The sequence below is a fragment of the Arachis ipaensis genome, chromosome B05 (genome assembly GCF_000816755.2).
Source record: "Arachis ipaensis cultivar K30076 chromosome B05, Araip1.1, whole genome shotgun sequence".
Lineage (NCBI taxonomy): Eukaryota > Viridiplantae > Streptophyta > Magnoliopsida > Fabales > Fabaceae > Arachis > Arachis ipaensis.
In genome coordinates this window covers 26,186,150-26,201,837 of record NC_029789.2, presented here as the reverse complement: position 1 = coordinate 26,201,837, position 15,688 = coordinate 26,186,150, and the positions used below count along the sequence as shown (strand labels likewise).

The 15,688-nt window shown below is 30.6% G+C and overlaps 1 protein-coding gene across 1 annotated transcript; it reads right to left on the bottom strand.

The window, feature by feature from the left end:
• LOC107643391 (WAT1-related protein At3g28100) lies at nucleotides 1,945-13,372 on the bottom strand. Its single transcript, XM_021123443.1, has 8 exons — nucleotides 13,038-13,372; nucleotides 12,638-12,700; nucleotides 12,362-12,475; nucleotides 10,157-10,391; nucleotides 9,173-9,331; nucleotides 3,395-3,546; nucleotides 2,758-2,787; nucleotides 1,945-2,125 (listed from the first exon to the last, which is right to left on the bottom strand). The coding sequence occupies exons 1-8, from the start codon at nucleotides 13,214-13,216 to the stop codon at nucleotides 2,002-2,004; spliced, it is 1,056 nt and encodes a 351-aa protein (XP_020979102.1). The 5' UTR covers nucleotides 13,217-13,372; the 3' UTR covers nucleotides 1,945-2,001.

Below are 15,688 nucleotides of genomic sequence, written 5' to 3'. Positions count from 1 at the left end.
GCGGGGCGGCACCGTTGAGAGAAGATGAGAATGTCCGAGAAGTAAATTCGTGCAAATGGAGAAAAGGGTTGGCAGTTTTCAGTTTTGCATTGTTCACGGTATAGAATCTTTATTTGGGTTGAATTTAAAATTGGAAATAAATAATAATTAACTAATTTAATTATCATTTGATTTTAATTACAAAAATATCCTTATTGTACACATTGTATACTAATTACATTGGCTCTCCATACTTTTCCGTCTATTATTATTTGTTTTGATTTTTTTTATATTTTATTTGAATCCAAATGGAAGGTATTTTTTTATTGACTTTATGTTTTAAAGTTAATATAAAATAAATAAATAATTAACTCAAAAGTAGTAAATGTTAATAATCTGTACCAGTACTAAATCGAATTAAGCTGATTTAATTTACTATATATAGGCTATTCAGTAGCATTTACTCAGTTTCCTTATAAATCAAATTAGGTCAATTCGATTTATTAGTATCCATTATGTTTCATGTAAATCAAATTAGGTCAATTTAGTCACACAAAAAAATTAGGTCAATTGAATTTACTACTAAAAAGACTAATTCGAATGAGATTAATTCAATTTATATAAATATGTGTATAAGATTTTGATGTAATAATTTTTGTTTTGGGGCATTCACAAAATATTGAAGATGGTTTGATTTAACTATGTATTTTATTCATATTTATTAGTTATTTTTATCCTATTTTTAAATAATTAAATAGTTATTTTGTTGATAACATCTTTTAAAAAATTTTTGTCAACGATCAAATTTTTTAGATACCAAATTAATAGCTAACGTAAATTTTAGAACTTGATGATATTTATCTATAGTGGAAAATTGATAACAGATCATTCAGCAAGGAGTTAGAAAATCATCAACAAAAACAATGGGGAAAAAAAAAATACAAATTGATCCTTCGACTTTCTCTTAGTAAAAAAAGTAAAACATAGATCTTAGAAGTTCTCAAGATATTTTCTCCGCCTAAAAAAGCTCCTAAATTTCCTGTAACTTCATGAATTTGACTATAGTTTTTTTCCATAATGTTTTCTGGACAGGGACTATAGATGCTGTAGAACTGAAAATTTGAAATCATTCAGAAAACATTATTATTATTCGTCAGCTATTGAATTCCATTAAGATATTTCTAGCTGAAAAATAATTCAATCCAATCAAGCCCAAACTAACATCAACCCAATTCAAGCAGAAAAAAAAAACACTATACTTGTTTTTATTTACGCATAAACCATGACACTTATAAATTATAAAATTTTTGGAGTAATTGCATGGCATCTATTATCATTTTATGTTTCCGAAGCAAAAATTACTTATATATTGATCATATTGAAATGAAAAATAAAATCACAAATTGCAGTTAATTTGACAATGTAGAAGATATTTATTTTAGCTAATATATCTTTTTTGTTTGTATATGTGTGGAATTCTCTTTTTCATAGAATCAAATGATAATGGTTAATATTGTCTACACTGCCATATTTCTTTCAAAACAACCAACTTATTTATATTTAAAAGATTTAGACAAAATATAATTAGGAGTCTCCAAATTAATTAAGATATTTAATTTCTAATTTCATAAACAAAGTCAAGACTCATTACATTAATATTTGATTTCTTAAGTAAGTTTGACTGAAGTTACAAATTTATAGATCCCAATATAACAAATGTTATATACCAACTTATTATATTTGCTTACATTTAGTTAGCAATGTGCTATTTTTAGCAATATCTTTTTGACAGTAACGTATATGTTATATGTATATTAAAATTAGTAACTAAAATTAGTTATCAATATAAAATTTATATTAAAATATAAATATACATTAAAAATAAATTAAATTTTACATATATTTATACACAAATATATTAATAACTAATTTTAGTATATAAATAATATTTTTGCAACATATGTATCCATATCCATAAATGAATGATATGATGTCACCCTATTAATTATTAATTATTAATGATTATATTGTAAGGTGTTTGTCATGAAAGAGAGGAGCATTTTGGCACGTTGATTGCAACCTCTCTTCATCAATTATCATGCATTTCTCTTCTGTGGCCTTTCCCCACCACATTACACCATAAAAATTAGGGGTGTTTGCGGTGTAATTTGGTTCGGTTTTAACAGAAAAAGTCATCTAATCCGAACATTTAATTTGTGTGTGGTGCAGTTTGGATTGGATGAAATTTTTTTGAAAATCCGATCCGATCCGATCCGATTACAAGCGGTTTGGATTTATGGTTTTTTAAATAAAAAAATTAAATACATATAACAAGTCTCAACATCAAATTTTAAATAATTAATAATGACATAACAAGTCTTAACAATATCTTAAAAAACTAACGATAACATAACAATAGAAATAAAATTATAGGTTAGTTAAAATAAATAAATAAATAACATTTTTAACATAAAATATTTATTAAATAATAATAATACATGAATAATAGAAAAATGTATAATAAATTGAACATGTTATAAGTATAATTGTAAATATAATAATAAAATAATAATATTATAGCACATTATGCGGTTTGGATTGGATTGAATTGGATCGTTATGAAAAGTAGATTCAAAATCCGATCCAACCCAGCGGTTTGTAAAAAATAGAATCCAATCAAATCCGAATTAGTACGGTTTTAATCGATTTTCGATTTGAATCGAATTAAATGAGCGGTTTAATTTAAATCGGTTTGAATTTGAACACCCCTAATAAAAACCTACCACGATTATAACTGGACCAATCAAGCTGAAGCTGCACAACATCATAAAAAATGTCGTTAATCTAATAAACACACTAAAACGTAGTAGAAAATATTTACATTTACCTACATTGGAGAAATACTTTAATATAATTAGATTTTATTTAGATACATTCATTATTTAATATAACTAAAAGAAAGTGCAAATTACTATTCTTAAGAAAGAGTACTATAAAACGACAAACGTTAATGTGTTCTGAAAGAAATAAAAAGTGTAATGTTCCTTGTATATTTATATTATAGAATATTTGATCAATTAAAATAAGAAATTGTCCTCATAAATCTAAATAATCTGTATAAAAAGTAATAAATATATGGTCAAAATTTGTCAATATAATAAGAAGTGCAACACACTTGACTATATAATAATAAGTTAATAGAGAATGTTTAAGTAACAGCCTTATAAAATATGTAACTAGACTATCACTATTATAGATTAAAATGATCTATTATTCGTATTTTTAATAAAATGTTACTCCATAATTAAATTCAAAGCATAATTTAAACATATAGGCAAATTTGTCTCTTACTAGCTAGGTAGTTAAATTTGTGTTTAAAGAGGGAATTAGTTTTAAATTTTTGAATTATAGTTACCTTCCAAGGTAAAAGTCATCTCCAAGGAACAGAGCACCCATGATAACAGTGAAGATGATTGAAATAGGTTTGAACATAGAACAAAAAAATGGTCCAGCTTTTTGGACGCTCCAAGTGCATAACAGGTACCGTAATGTTGTTGCAGCTATTGCCTTTTTTATTGTGTAATAAATAATAATAATAAACATTAGAATAAGATATCTAGATAGATGGTGAATAAAAAAATACTACCTGAATGCATAAAAAAAACAGTTATTAAATTAATTATTATATATGTAGGTATAAACACATATTGTTTAATTCATTATCAACGTATATTTTATATTTTAATATATATTTTATATTAATAACTGATTTAATAGTTAATTTTTTTGTGTATATTCAAATGACAAATATTGAAGGTATAGTGAGAGTAGCAAGAGAATATGCAGGTTTAAAGAAAAACAGAGAAGAGAAAGATGGAAATGTAACTTGAATTAGAGAATGATAAAACTCATAACTGTGAGGCATAACAAGCCTTATATACAAGCATAGATACAATGAATTAAGTTCAACACATTTGTTCGGTTCACGCACACACTATATTATCATACGCACGCATAGCAGTTGATAGTGCTCTACTCTAACTACTTTGTGATAAATATCTCCACTAGCTAACTAATTCAGCTATTTAGTAACTACATGGTTAGTTTATTAGTCTCTCAACTCATATGTCAGGTAACACATTCCCTCAAGTTAGGAGTAAAAATGTCTAGTAGTCCTAACTTGCCGTAGAAAGTGGAGAAGGTTTTCGATGCAAGTGGCTTGGTCAATAGGTCTGCTATTTGTTCATGAGTCGAGATAGGAAGTAGGTGGATGAGTTTTTCCGTCACCTTGTCTCTTACCACATGGCAATCAACCTCAATATGTTTCGTTCGTTCGTGAAAAACTGGATTGTGAGCAATGTGGATGGCTACTTGGCTATCACAGTATAGACTTCTAGGTTTCTCCAGCTCAAAACCCAAGTCACTTAGGACTTTCTTTAACCAAATTGCTTCTCTAGTAGCTGAGGCCAACGTTCGATATTCTGCTTCAGCAGAAGATGATGCCACAGTCGTTTGTTTCTTGCTTTTCCATGAAACAATTGAATTCCCAATGTAAAAACAGTAGGCAGATATAGATCTTCGTGAATCAAGGCATGCCGCCCAATCAGAGTCATTAAATCCTGACACTAGCAGGTCAGACTTGGACGGTTAGAACAACCCAGTTGCAGGTGCCATCTTGATGTATCTCAAAATTCTATATGCTGCCTTGAGGTGCAAAGTGGTTGGTTTCTCAAGAAATTGGCTGAGCTTGCCAATTGCGAAACTGATTTCTGGCCTTGTGTTAGCCAGGTAAAGGAGTTTGCCAATTAGCTTCCTATACGCGCTATTGTCAGGTAGTAATTCCCCTTCAGCTTTTGTCAACTGAGTGCCATAATCTATTGAGGTCGAAGCTGGTTTGAACTCCTCCATTCCAGAGTCTCGTAATAAATCCAAGGCATATTTCCGTTGGTATAAAGCAATGCCTTCCCTGCTTCGAGCAACTTCCATTCCTAGGAAGAACTTTAAATCACCAATGTCCTTGATACGAAATTTTTCATGCAATAATGCCTTAACGGAATTGATTTCACTCATGTCATTCCCTGCCAACACCACATCATCTACGTAAACCAGTAGTGCAGTGAAGCCACTGCTTTGGTCTTTGGTAAACAAGCTGTGATCAGACTTCGATTGGCTGTACCCACTCTCTAATAGAACAGATTTCAACATATTGTTCCACTGTCGGCTTGCCTGTTTCAGGCCGTAAAGGGACTTCCGCAGCTTGCAAACATGATTGGGCGGGGCATTCAACCCGGGGGATGCGCATATAGACCTCTTCCTCCAACTCACCATGAAGGAAAGCCATGTTGACGTCAATCTGCTTAAGAAACCAACCTTTGACAGCAGCCAATGCAAGTACGACGTGAAGTGTACTGAGCTTTAAAATAGGACTAAAAGTATTGAGGTAGTCAATGTCAGGTACTTGGGTAAAGCCTTTCGTGACTAGTCGCGCCTTATGTCTTTCAATGCTCCCATCGGGGTTGTGTTTGAGCTTAAACACCCATTTGCAGCCGATGGCTTTCTTGCCAGGAGGGAGAGCTTGAATTTTCCAAGTCTGTAGTTACTGTAGTGCATCGAGTTTATCTTTGATGGCATTCCTCCAACAAGCATGAGCTACGACATCCTCATAAGACCTTGGTTCTTCTCAGTGGAGATGGCTAGGGAGAAGACTCTATGTGATGCTGAAAGTGCATTATAACATAAGAAGTGTGTGAGGGGATATTTGCTTGGGGGGGGAGGCTGTGGAGACATTCATACATTGGAAGTCTTTGAGATATGCAGTTTTGTTATGCTCTCTTGTGGACCTTCTTAAAGGAATAAGATGTTGAGAGTCAAAGGTATGAAGAGGATCTATAGATGTATGTTCAGTTGTGTCTCTGTTTAAATCACTACTGATGCATGGATCAATGATGTGTGTGGTGCTCTATGTTAGTGGAGTGGGTGCAGAAATCTGCTATTTAGGCAGATATTCGTGTGTGTGTGGATGCTGGACTTGAGGTAAAGTGTATGAATATGTATCATATGTGAAAGGGTCAGGCATGGAATGAATCCGTGATGATATAGGATGTGAATGTGTATCAACCATTTTGGTGAAAGGAAAAATAGTTTCATAAAACTTTACATCTCTGGACACAAAAATTTCATTTGAGTGAAGATCTAACAGAACAAAACCTTTAATGCCTTCCCTAAATCCCAAAAAGGTGCACTTCCTTGCCCTTGGGTCAAGTTTTTTTCTTCCTGCCGTAATGGTGTTAGCATATGCTAAAGACCCAAAGACTCTCAACTGTGATATAGGGGGCAAGGAATAGTGCAAAATCTGATAGAGTGACTGATTTTTTAAGAAATAGATGGCAGCCTATTTATCAAGTGAATTGCATGTGCAGTGGCATAATTTCAGTAGCACTTAGGAATGTTTGAGTGAAATAAGAGGGCCCTAGTTACAGCAAGAACATGTTGGTGTTTCCTCTCAACAATATCATTTTGTTGAGGGGTCTCAACACATGTTCTTTGATGAATTATGCCACTGGATGCATAGTAATTTGGAATTAAAAATTCAGGTCCATGGTCAATTCTCACATTTTTTACAGTTTGATTGAATTGTGTTTTAGCGAAGTTGACAAAAGATTTTAACAAATTTGTGGCTTTTGATTTAGCTTTCATGAAATACAACCAAGTGTACCTAGACTTGTCATCTGCTATTATTAAAAAAATACCTGTGACCCCCTGTGGACAAAATAGACAAAGGTCCCCATATATCTACATGAATGAGTTCTAGGCAATATGATGCAATCTTATTACTTGCTGCAAATGGTAGCTTTCTTTGCTTTGCCAAGTGGCAAGCATTGCAGGGTAACATCTCAGTGTTATTACAAGTAGTGAAATGATAAATTTTTTATATTGATTTCAAGCTATTTAATGATGGATGTCCTAACCTACAATGCCAAAGACTTATATCCTGAGTGCCTTGAATGCTCATGATGTATGGTGTAGAATTTGTATGCAATGAATGTTCCTTATTGAGTGTGTAGAGGCCTCCAACAACCTCAGCTTTGCCAATCATCCTCAAAGAGCTGCAGTCCTGTATCTCACACAATTTTTCAGAAAAGTTCATAGTGCAATGTAGTGTGGCTGTAAGCCTGGATACTGAAATTAGCTTGAAATTTAATAAAGGAATGTATAATGCATTTTTCAAATACAATTTTTCAGAAAATACAATAGTTCCAATTATACTGCTTGTAGTGTAAGAACCATTTGGTAGTTTCACAATAATTGGATCTATTTGTTGATAGCTTTGAAAATCATCTAAGGCATATGATACGTGATCTGTAGTACCTGTATCAATTACTCAGGATTTGCACTTTTGTTTTGAAATGTTTAGGGCTTTAACACCTGTTTTGAAATGCAAAACATGCACCAAATTACCTTGATGAGGTGGTGACTGCTGTGAAGTCACAATTTGACTGGTACTATGAATGTTCCTTAGTTCATGCATGTGAAGCAATGCCAATAAAGTTTCTTTCTGTTCTGCAGTAAATCCAGAATTGGAAGTCTCAGAATCTCGCAACTGCATGCTTAGTTTTTCATTTGCAACCTCAGTATTTGTTGTGGCCATTATGTTTATAGCAGCTTCTCCACCATTCCTTTGCCTCAAGTGTGGTGGAAGGCCATGCTTTTTATAGCATGTCTCTATGGTGTGTCCCAATTTTCCACAGTGTAAATACTGCATTCTTTCTTGTTGTCTTCCTCGACCACCTCTCCCTCCAGCTTGTTGCCTACCTCCTCTACCTCTTCCTCTCCCTTTATTCTGACTGAAGTCCATAGTGTTTGAGGAAGTTGCAGAGTATACCACGAGTCTATTAGTTGAGATAGGTTCCAAGCTATGTTGCTGTCTTTCCTTGGGACCTTACAGCCGAGTACTGGTCGTTCAAACCCCTCAAGAAACGGGTAACTTGATCCTCAGATTTGTATCTTCTCACAATACCTAAACCACACCTGCAATCCTTTCCACATTCACATGAAGGAATCATCCTGAAATTCTCTATGTCTTCCCAAATTGATTTCTCAATTTAGTGAAATAGGTTGTGACATCCATGTCTCCTTATCTAACTGCATAAAACTCCTCGTGTAATTCTGCCACCCGAAATCTATCACCATGATAATACTTGTGTTTTAGGTCATTCCATAGATCGCTAGCAATGTTAATCCATATTACTGATTGCGAAATGCTAGGGCTTAACGAGAGGTTTATCCAGGCTACGATGTAAGTATTGCATCTTTTCCAAGATTCGAACACACTATCATTTTCATCAGGCTTTGGTAAACTACCATCTATGAATTTCAATTTATTTTTAGATTTCAATGCTAATAACATCGATTTACTCCAAGAGCCATAGTTCTTGCCATCCAAAATAACAAGGATAAGAGGAGTATCAGCGCTCTCAGAAGGATGAAGAAAGTAAGGGTTGGTTGAATCTTGACTCGAATTGGCGTTGTTCCGAGTTAGTTAGGCTTGAATTGACGCGATTTGATTCAGAACTTCAATAATTCTTTGTAACTCTACCGCAGAATGTGACGAACCCGAGTTCGCAGCGAATGGTTCCACCATCTCTCCCATAATTTCACTGATTTGTGAAATTGGAGTTCTGTGCTCTTCGAATTGATGATTGAGGCACAAAGATCAAGTTTTTTCTTCCTCAATTCTTTGCTTCTTGCACATGCTACCCTCTTTGGGTCCACGCTCACCACACCATATTGAAGGTGTAGTGAGAGTAGCAAGAGAATGTGCAGGTTCAGAGAAAAACAGAGAAGAGAAAGATGGAAATGTGACTTGAATCAGAGAATGGAAAAACTCAACTAACTATGAGGCATAACAAGCCTTATATACAAGTATAGATACAATGAGTTAAGTTCAACTCATTTGTTAGGTTCATGCACACACTATATTATCATACACACGCATAGTAGCTGATAGTGCTCTATTCTAACCACTTTGTGATAAATATCTCCACTAGCTAACTAATTCGGCTATATAGTAACTAAATGGTTAGTTTGTTAGTCTCTCAACTCATATGTCAGGTAACAACAAATATACCAAAGTATTGATGTACTGCAAAGTGTAAAGACAAGATTGAAATTCTAAATAAAATATGATGAAAACCTGGTAAAAGATTGCAATCAACCCGGTGTCTAGGTTCAGCTGCCATGCACTTTGATCTCTTACTGCAATTAATGCAAATATTGAGCACTGAATGGTTGAAAATAAGAGTTGGAAGAACACTGTCACCATTACTGCAGGGTAATTCCTTATTACTGATGCCTGAAAATATGTATCAGCCAATTGTAAAATCAAGTATTAGACCCGATCTTTGAAGATTTTAAGAAAAATTAATAAATAAGGATAAATTACTTTCACTTTATGAATAAGAGGTTAAATAATATTAAGACTAAGCCTTAATTTCAGTCTTAATATCATCTAAATTTTTTAAAAAGACAATGTTACATGGTAAAATATTTAAAATAGAGTGATAATAAAGTTCACAAGAATTTTGACTTTATACTAATTAGTTTTAGAAAAACAATCAATTAGATCTTTTATGATCGAACATGTTATGTTCTTTCATTTATAGATAGTGTGAAACAAAAAGGAATTACTACTCTACTCCGTTATCTACAATAATGTATCCTGTCAGTGCCACATAAGCATGAGAATGATATCATTTTAAACCGCAAAATATTGTTATCTTTTGAGTTTTTATATATACCATTATCAACTGTTTTTTATTTACTAGAAAAAAATTTAAAAAAATAAATAAATTTTTGCTCTAAAAATTATTATTTTCAAGACGATCTTCTATAAATAAATATTTCATTATAATTAACAGTACACATAAATATTACCGTTAAATTTTACATGATAAATTAATAGAAGGATATAAATGTCCATAACTTTTTATTGTGAAAAATCTAATTGACACATTGTTTTTCATAAGATAATTAGTTAATACTTAAATGTTTAAAAATGTATGAGAATCAATTGAAATATTATATAATTTTAAAAGAAATTAGTATCACAATTTGCAAATTATAAAATTTCCTACAAAATATTTTTTTACTTCCAGATAGATCGAAAGGAGTGGCTAACCTGATATATATACCAGACTGAAGCTACCAAAGAATCAGCAACACAGAAAAAGCCTCCCAAGATCCAGTTAAAATGAGGTGAAAATGATAACGGGATTGAAGAGACCGAGGAGATGGGTGCCTTGAAGATTGGTGGGCCCTTATATAATATCACAACAAATGCTCCACCAGTTGATACCACTGTTCCCAAGACTTTAGCTTGGGTGCTGAAATGTCCCCATTCAACTTTTTCCATCCTAGTAAGTCGAAATTCAATTGAGACAATGCTAGCTTATCTACTACATTCACAAGATTTCACAAAGTTATCAAATCACAAAAATACTATATACGTTATTTATATAATTTTTTTAATATATTTTCTATTTTTAGTATTAGGATTAGTGATTAATAAAAAGGCTTAGTTAATATGTAACATGTTAAAATTACTATTAGTAAAAATTTTAATTTTTTTTTAATAAATGCATTTGAAAAGGGCAGAGTGGGAGACTTTCATTATTCAATACTCTTTAAACGAACCAACAATAACATGCAAATAAATGTTTAGCTAACTTTCTGGGTTGTATGTCATTGAGATCACTTTTAAACAAAAGAAGTGGATGCAAATGGTTGGTCTATGACTTTATTATGGGGAACATGCAATTAATTAACCCCATAAACTTGGAGGTTTATGTGTACTTTACATTCTAATATTTTAATTTTAGTGCAGTACAATTTTACATCTAAAATTTTCGAATAATGAAAAAGAAAAGTTTATTTTTGTTTTTTGTATTTTCTTAAAATAAACCAACTCATAAGATTTGTTATATCGACAAAATTACCTTGTAATATAATTTTGAAAGAAATGTTATAAGAAGTTGTCTTGAACCATTTGATCATTTTAATTTAAAATATCAAATATGATTTTGAAAGTTTAGATTACAAAACGTACCCCAAATTAAAGTTGATGTAGTGAATTGAATTGACATTTTCCCTTTATTACTGAAAATCTGAAATGATACATACTTAGCTTCATTCAATGTTGTATGATTAAAATGATATTATGGATAAATTACGTATATAAAATGTTTGAAAATTAAATTTATCAGATTAACCTTTTAATACTGCAGATGTTTTTGTAACTTTTTCATATTTATAAAAATCACTACAGGATATAGTGATTTTAAAATTGAAGGTAAACTGCTACAGGATATTTATAGGTTTGCGTGCTAGATACAAACTACTACAGGGTGTAACAGTTTTTAAAGAAACTGCGATTGGCTATAGCAGTTTTTGAAAACTTGTGACGCTCAGGATGATGGTGAATTGCATTTGAAATTCTAGCTAAATGAAGATTTTTTTTCTACGCAGATTCGTCGTCCCATGCCAAAAGCTAATGTAATTGGAGCATGGAAGTTATAGATAGTGCCTCCTTAGTTTTTATACGAAGTTTTTCAAAATCTAACTCTCTAATTTGCTGAATACAGGGTTAAACTGGAATGAAATATCCAATTTATCTGTTTCTTCGATCAATCTATGAGCTATTTGGCTTAGAATCTCTTTCTTTTGATAAATACCAGCAAATCTCAAATGAGGTAGACCTTTAGAACGTGCACTCATAGCTTGGAGGAGTGCAATCCACTGAGCAAGTTCAATAGCATTAAGATCAATTATATGAATCATTTTTCACCTTCCATCATCTCAATGATAGCTTGATTTATCAGAACAAATGCTATTTTTATGAATGGAAAAATCGCATAGAAGAGCTTTCAACTAAGAATTCCTTCAAAAACCATGACCATTCTAGTTGAGTTGAAGTAATCCGGTTTCTGCGCAGAGAAAAAATCCTCATTTGACTAGAACCTCAAATAAAATTCACCATCACGCTGCAAGAGTGCAATACCACAAGTTTTCAGAAATTGCTATAGCTAATCGCGGTTTCCTCATTTGTAGTTGAGCACACAAATTCATGTAAATCGCTACATCCTATAGCGGTTTACCTTTAATTTTGAAACTACTCAGTTTCTATAAATATGAAAAAGTTACAAAAACGTATACAATATTAAAAAGTTGTAATCTAATAAATTTAATTTTCAAACATTTTATATACGTAACTTGTCCTGATATTATTGTTATTTATAGCATAGATTAGAGAAAAAGAACTATAAATTCAGGGAGAGAAATGTTATTATTTCCTTAATTGATGTGTTACCTTTAAATAAAGAAGAACCTGAATAAAAGTGCAAGTACAAAAGTTAAAGCTGGAATGAGGTTCAGCATGGCAGAGGCAAGAGTTGGTGAGCTGAGATCTATGCCCACATATGCAAATATTTGTCCTGAACTTCTGCAATATATGTTCAATATTTATGAATTTCAGTACAGGCCTTGGCATATATGATTATGATTTCACAAAATATGCATACATTATACTTGAATATGGTACTTTTATTAGTTGCAAGCTTAGATTAATTAAGCAAAATTGTTAATGTAGTAATAGTATACCAACCCACACAAAGAAAGCAAAAATAGGCTGCAAAGTGTAGAGAAACTCAGAGGAGGACGCTCTGACCTGGTAAAGAAAAAAAAATGACAAATTAAATATAAGAAGCCCAAAAAAGAAAAGGCTAAAAATTGTGTTAGTTGTTATGCTTTCTTCACTGAATTGTAGCAGCAACAATATCAGCAGAACTTACTTGTTTTGTGTAAATTCAGCGACATAGATCTAACGACATAATAAAATATAAAGTACTATTGTAGAGCATTATATTTTTGAAAAATATTCTTAAAATTCTTACTCTTGTGAACAGAAAATATAATCATAATCTTTTTCTTTAATTTGTTATTATATACTTTTGTTTGAAAAGCAAAATCGAAAGAAAAGCATGATAAAAAGAAGAGAAACTTACCTGGGTAGAAGGAAGAGAAAGGGGAGAAGAAGTAGTGTTGAGAGTGCCAAAGAATAGACAATCAAGACATATTTGTTGAAGTCATCATTCATGGCTGCTTTGATAACAACCATGCTACCACTTTGCAACACCATAGCCATTACCATTCCCACAAATGGCGCTATCTTCTTATTCCCCATACCTTACTTTCTGCTTCTATCCCACTCTCACAAGTCTCAAACTATGTTGCTTTTTTTGGTTTCTTTTTTCTGTTTCTAGAGTCACATAATAATAACAACATGGCAAGGTTTTTAGATTCTGTGTAGCTATGAAGCACGTGCCCATATAGGCAACAACAAAGTCTTCTCTATATTAGTATGATTAATTAGCCGTTTTATTAAATCAAGAGTCACATATCTCAGAAAATTTCAATTTATTTAGTATTCATTTGTTATACTACCTTTTTCTCGTGATACAATTATAAAGACTATGGCAAAATTTTTACTTTTTACTTTTTTTTTCTACCATAATTTTTTTTTAAACACAAATATTAGGGAGGGGACTAATATTTTTTTCACTTAAAATTGAAACACTAAAAAAGAGTGGTTATTATTAATATAATTCATCATCTACAAGATGAGTGATAATTATTAAAATTTTGGTGTTTATACTTATAGAGTTTAAGAATCATTGTCGTCCCTAATGACTAGTTGTATTAATAATAATAAATTTATCTTATTAGTCATACATATATATACTAATAAAATAAGACAGAATTTGTATTTTTTAATAATAAAATTGAAGTTTAGTTAATTATGTAAGTTATAACATTGAAGTCAATAATCATTTTAATCCCTGGAAAATTATGATTGACAAAATAATCCTGAAAATATAAATTACAAAATGACCTTTTAAGATATATTCTATTTGAAAATTTGAATCAAATATTTAACTAATTTACTTGTATACTTATGTATGTTTGATTTATTTTATCAAACACAATTTAGTGTTAGTTTAGATTAATTTTTTTGGCTTTAAAATAAAATATTTTTATTCAATTTAAAACTTATTTGGATAAATCTTTAAAAAAAGTACTTTTATTAAGAAAATAAATTATTTATTTTTTTAAAAGCTAACAATATCTTGTTTTTTTAAAAAAGTAAAAATAAAAGCATTTTTTTATCTTGAAAAATTTTTTTTAAAAATTTATTCAAATATAAAATAATTTTTGTCTATTAAAAAATATTTTTTTAAAAAATAAAAAAAATAAATATTTTTTTCAAAAGTCAATCCAAACTGATGCTTAGCTTATTTTGTCATTTATATCTTTTAAAATTCATTAGCCAAAATTGTAATAATTTGTAATACAAAATGATTATGTAATTAGTCTAAATGTTATTCTTCGTTAAAATGCAGAATCTAGTTTAAATTGGAATAACATATTATATAAAACAAATCTTCATTTGCATAAGCTTCTGGAGATTGTTGCGGTTTGTGTGGGAATGGCAGCAATAGCTATAGACATAGTGGAGGGGTGATGCATGATGATGACGAGAAGGCGCAATTGCGTGATTTTTTTTTATTTATCTTATATTAATTTTTTTTCTTTTAAAATCAACAAAAATTAAAATTTAGATTTTTAAATTATAAAAAGTAAAACTAATATAACAATATATAAATAATTATATTTGTATTAAATAAATGTAAGAGCAAAAAGAAAAATAAAAAATAATAACATNNNCTATTTAATTTATTAAAAATTAAAAATTAATATTCAATTTAAAAAACATAAAAATAAATAATTTTTAAATATTTAAAATTTATTATAAAAAATAAATTAAACAAAAAATAAATAGCAAATTATAGACGTATAGAATTCACCGTAATAATGCCGAAAAGTGGCAGATTTTAATGAGCAGGGGAGATATTTCATTGAATAGAAATATTAACCACATTCCTATTTGTGTGGTCCCCTGACCGCTAGAACCAATACGGGGAGTGCATCATGGTGGTTCATGAATTGAAAGGAACAAGGCAATACGATGATTAAAGAAGATATTTTACAAAACATTATTTCTAAGAATATTTTACACAAATAAAATAAACTAAATACAATATTACGAGATTACTATAAAATAAAAATGAATATATGCGTGTTTGTTTTCCTGTATGAATTTGTGGTTTAAAATTATCATTTATGCATAAATAATAAAATTGAGAGAATAAGTAATAAAATTGATAAAGTACATAAAAAGAACTTGTGTATTTTTCATTCAATTGAAAACAGAAAAGAATAATTAATTATGTATATACATAAATACAAAATAAACTAACAGAAATTTAAATTTTAAACTATACTAATAAACTAATAGAGTTTTGAATTTTAAACTTTTTCGTAGACTTCTGAAGGCGGTTGATTCAATATGCCTACAAAGAAGGATGGTATATTCAGCTTAAAAAAATTAGCATGAAATGATTGAGTAGTCAAAGGTTTGATAAAAATATCTGCCGCCGTGAGGAAAGAATGGGAAGTAATTTCATGATCCCAACTCGAAAGTGCAATCAACTTCCATATGTTTAGTCTTCTCATAAAAAATCGGGTTGGCAGCGATATGTAATGTACTTTGGTTATCGCAAAACAGAACTGGAGGTCTTTCACAAATAATGTGAAA

What these genes read in the sequence shown, in the direction of transcription:
- LOC107643391 (XM_021123443.1), bottom strand. Translation starts at nt 13,216, where the DNA reads ATGGGGAATAAGAAGATAGCGCCATTTGTGGGAATGGTAATGGCTATG. An exon ending in TTTTTGCTTTCTTTGTGTGG is followed by an intron (nt 12,476 to 12,637) that starts GTTGGTATACTA and finishes CATATATTGCAG; the next exon opens with AAGTTCAGGACAAATATTTG. An exon ending in CAGTCTGGTATATATATCAG is followed by an intron (nt 9,332 to 10,156) that starts GTTAGCCACTCC and finishes ACATATTTTCAG; the next exon opens with GCATCAGTAATAAGGAATTA.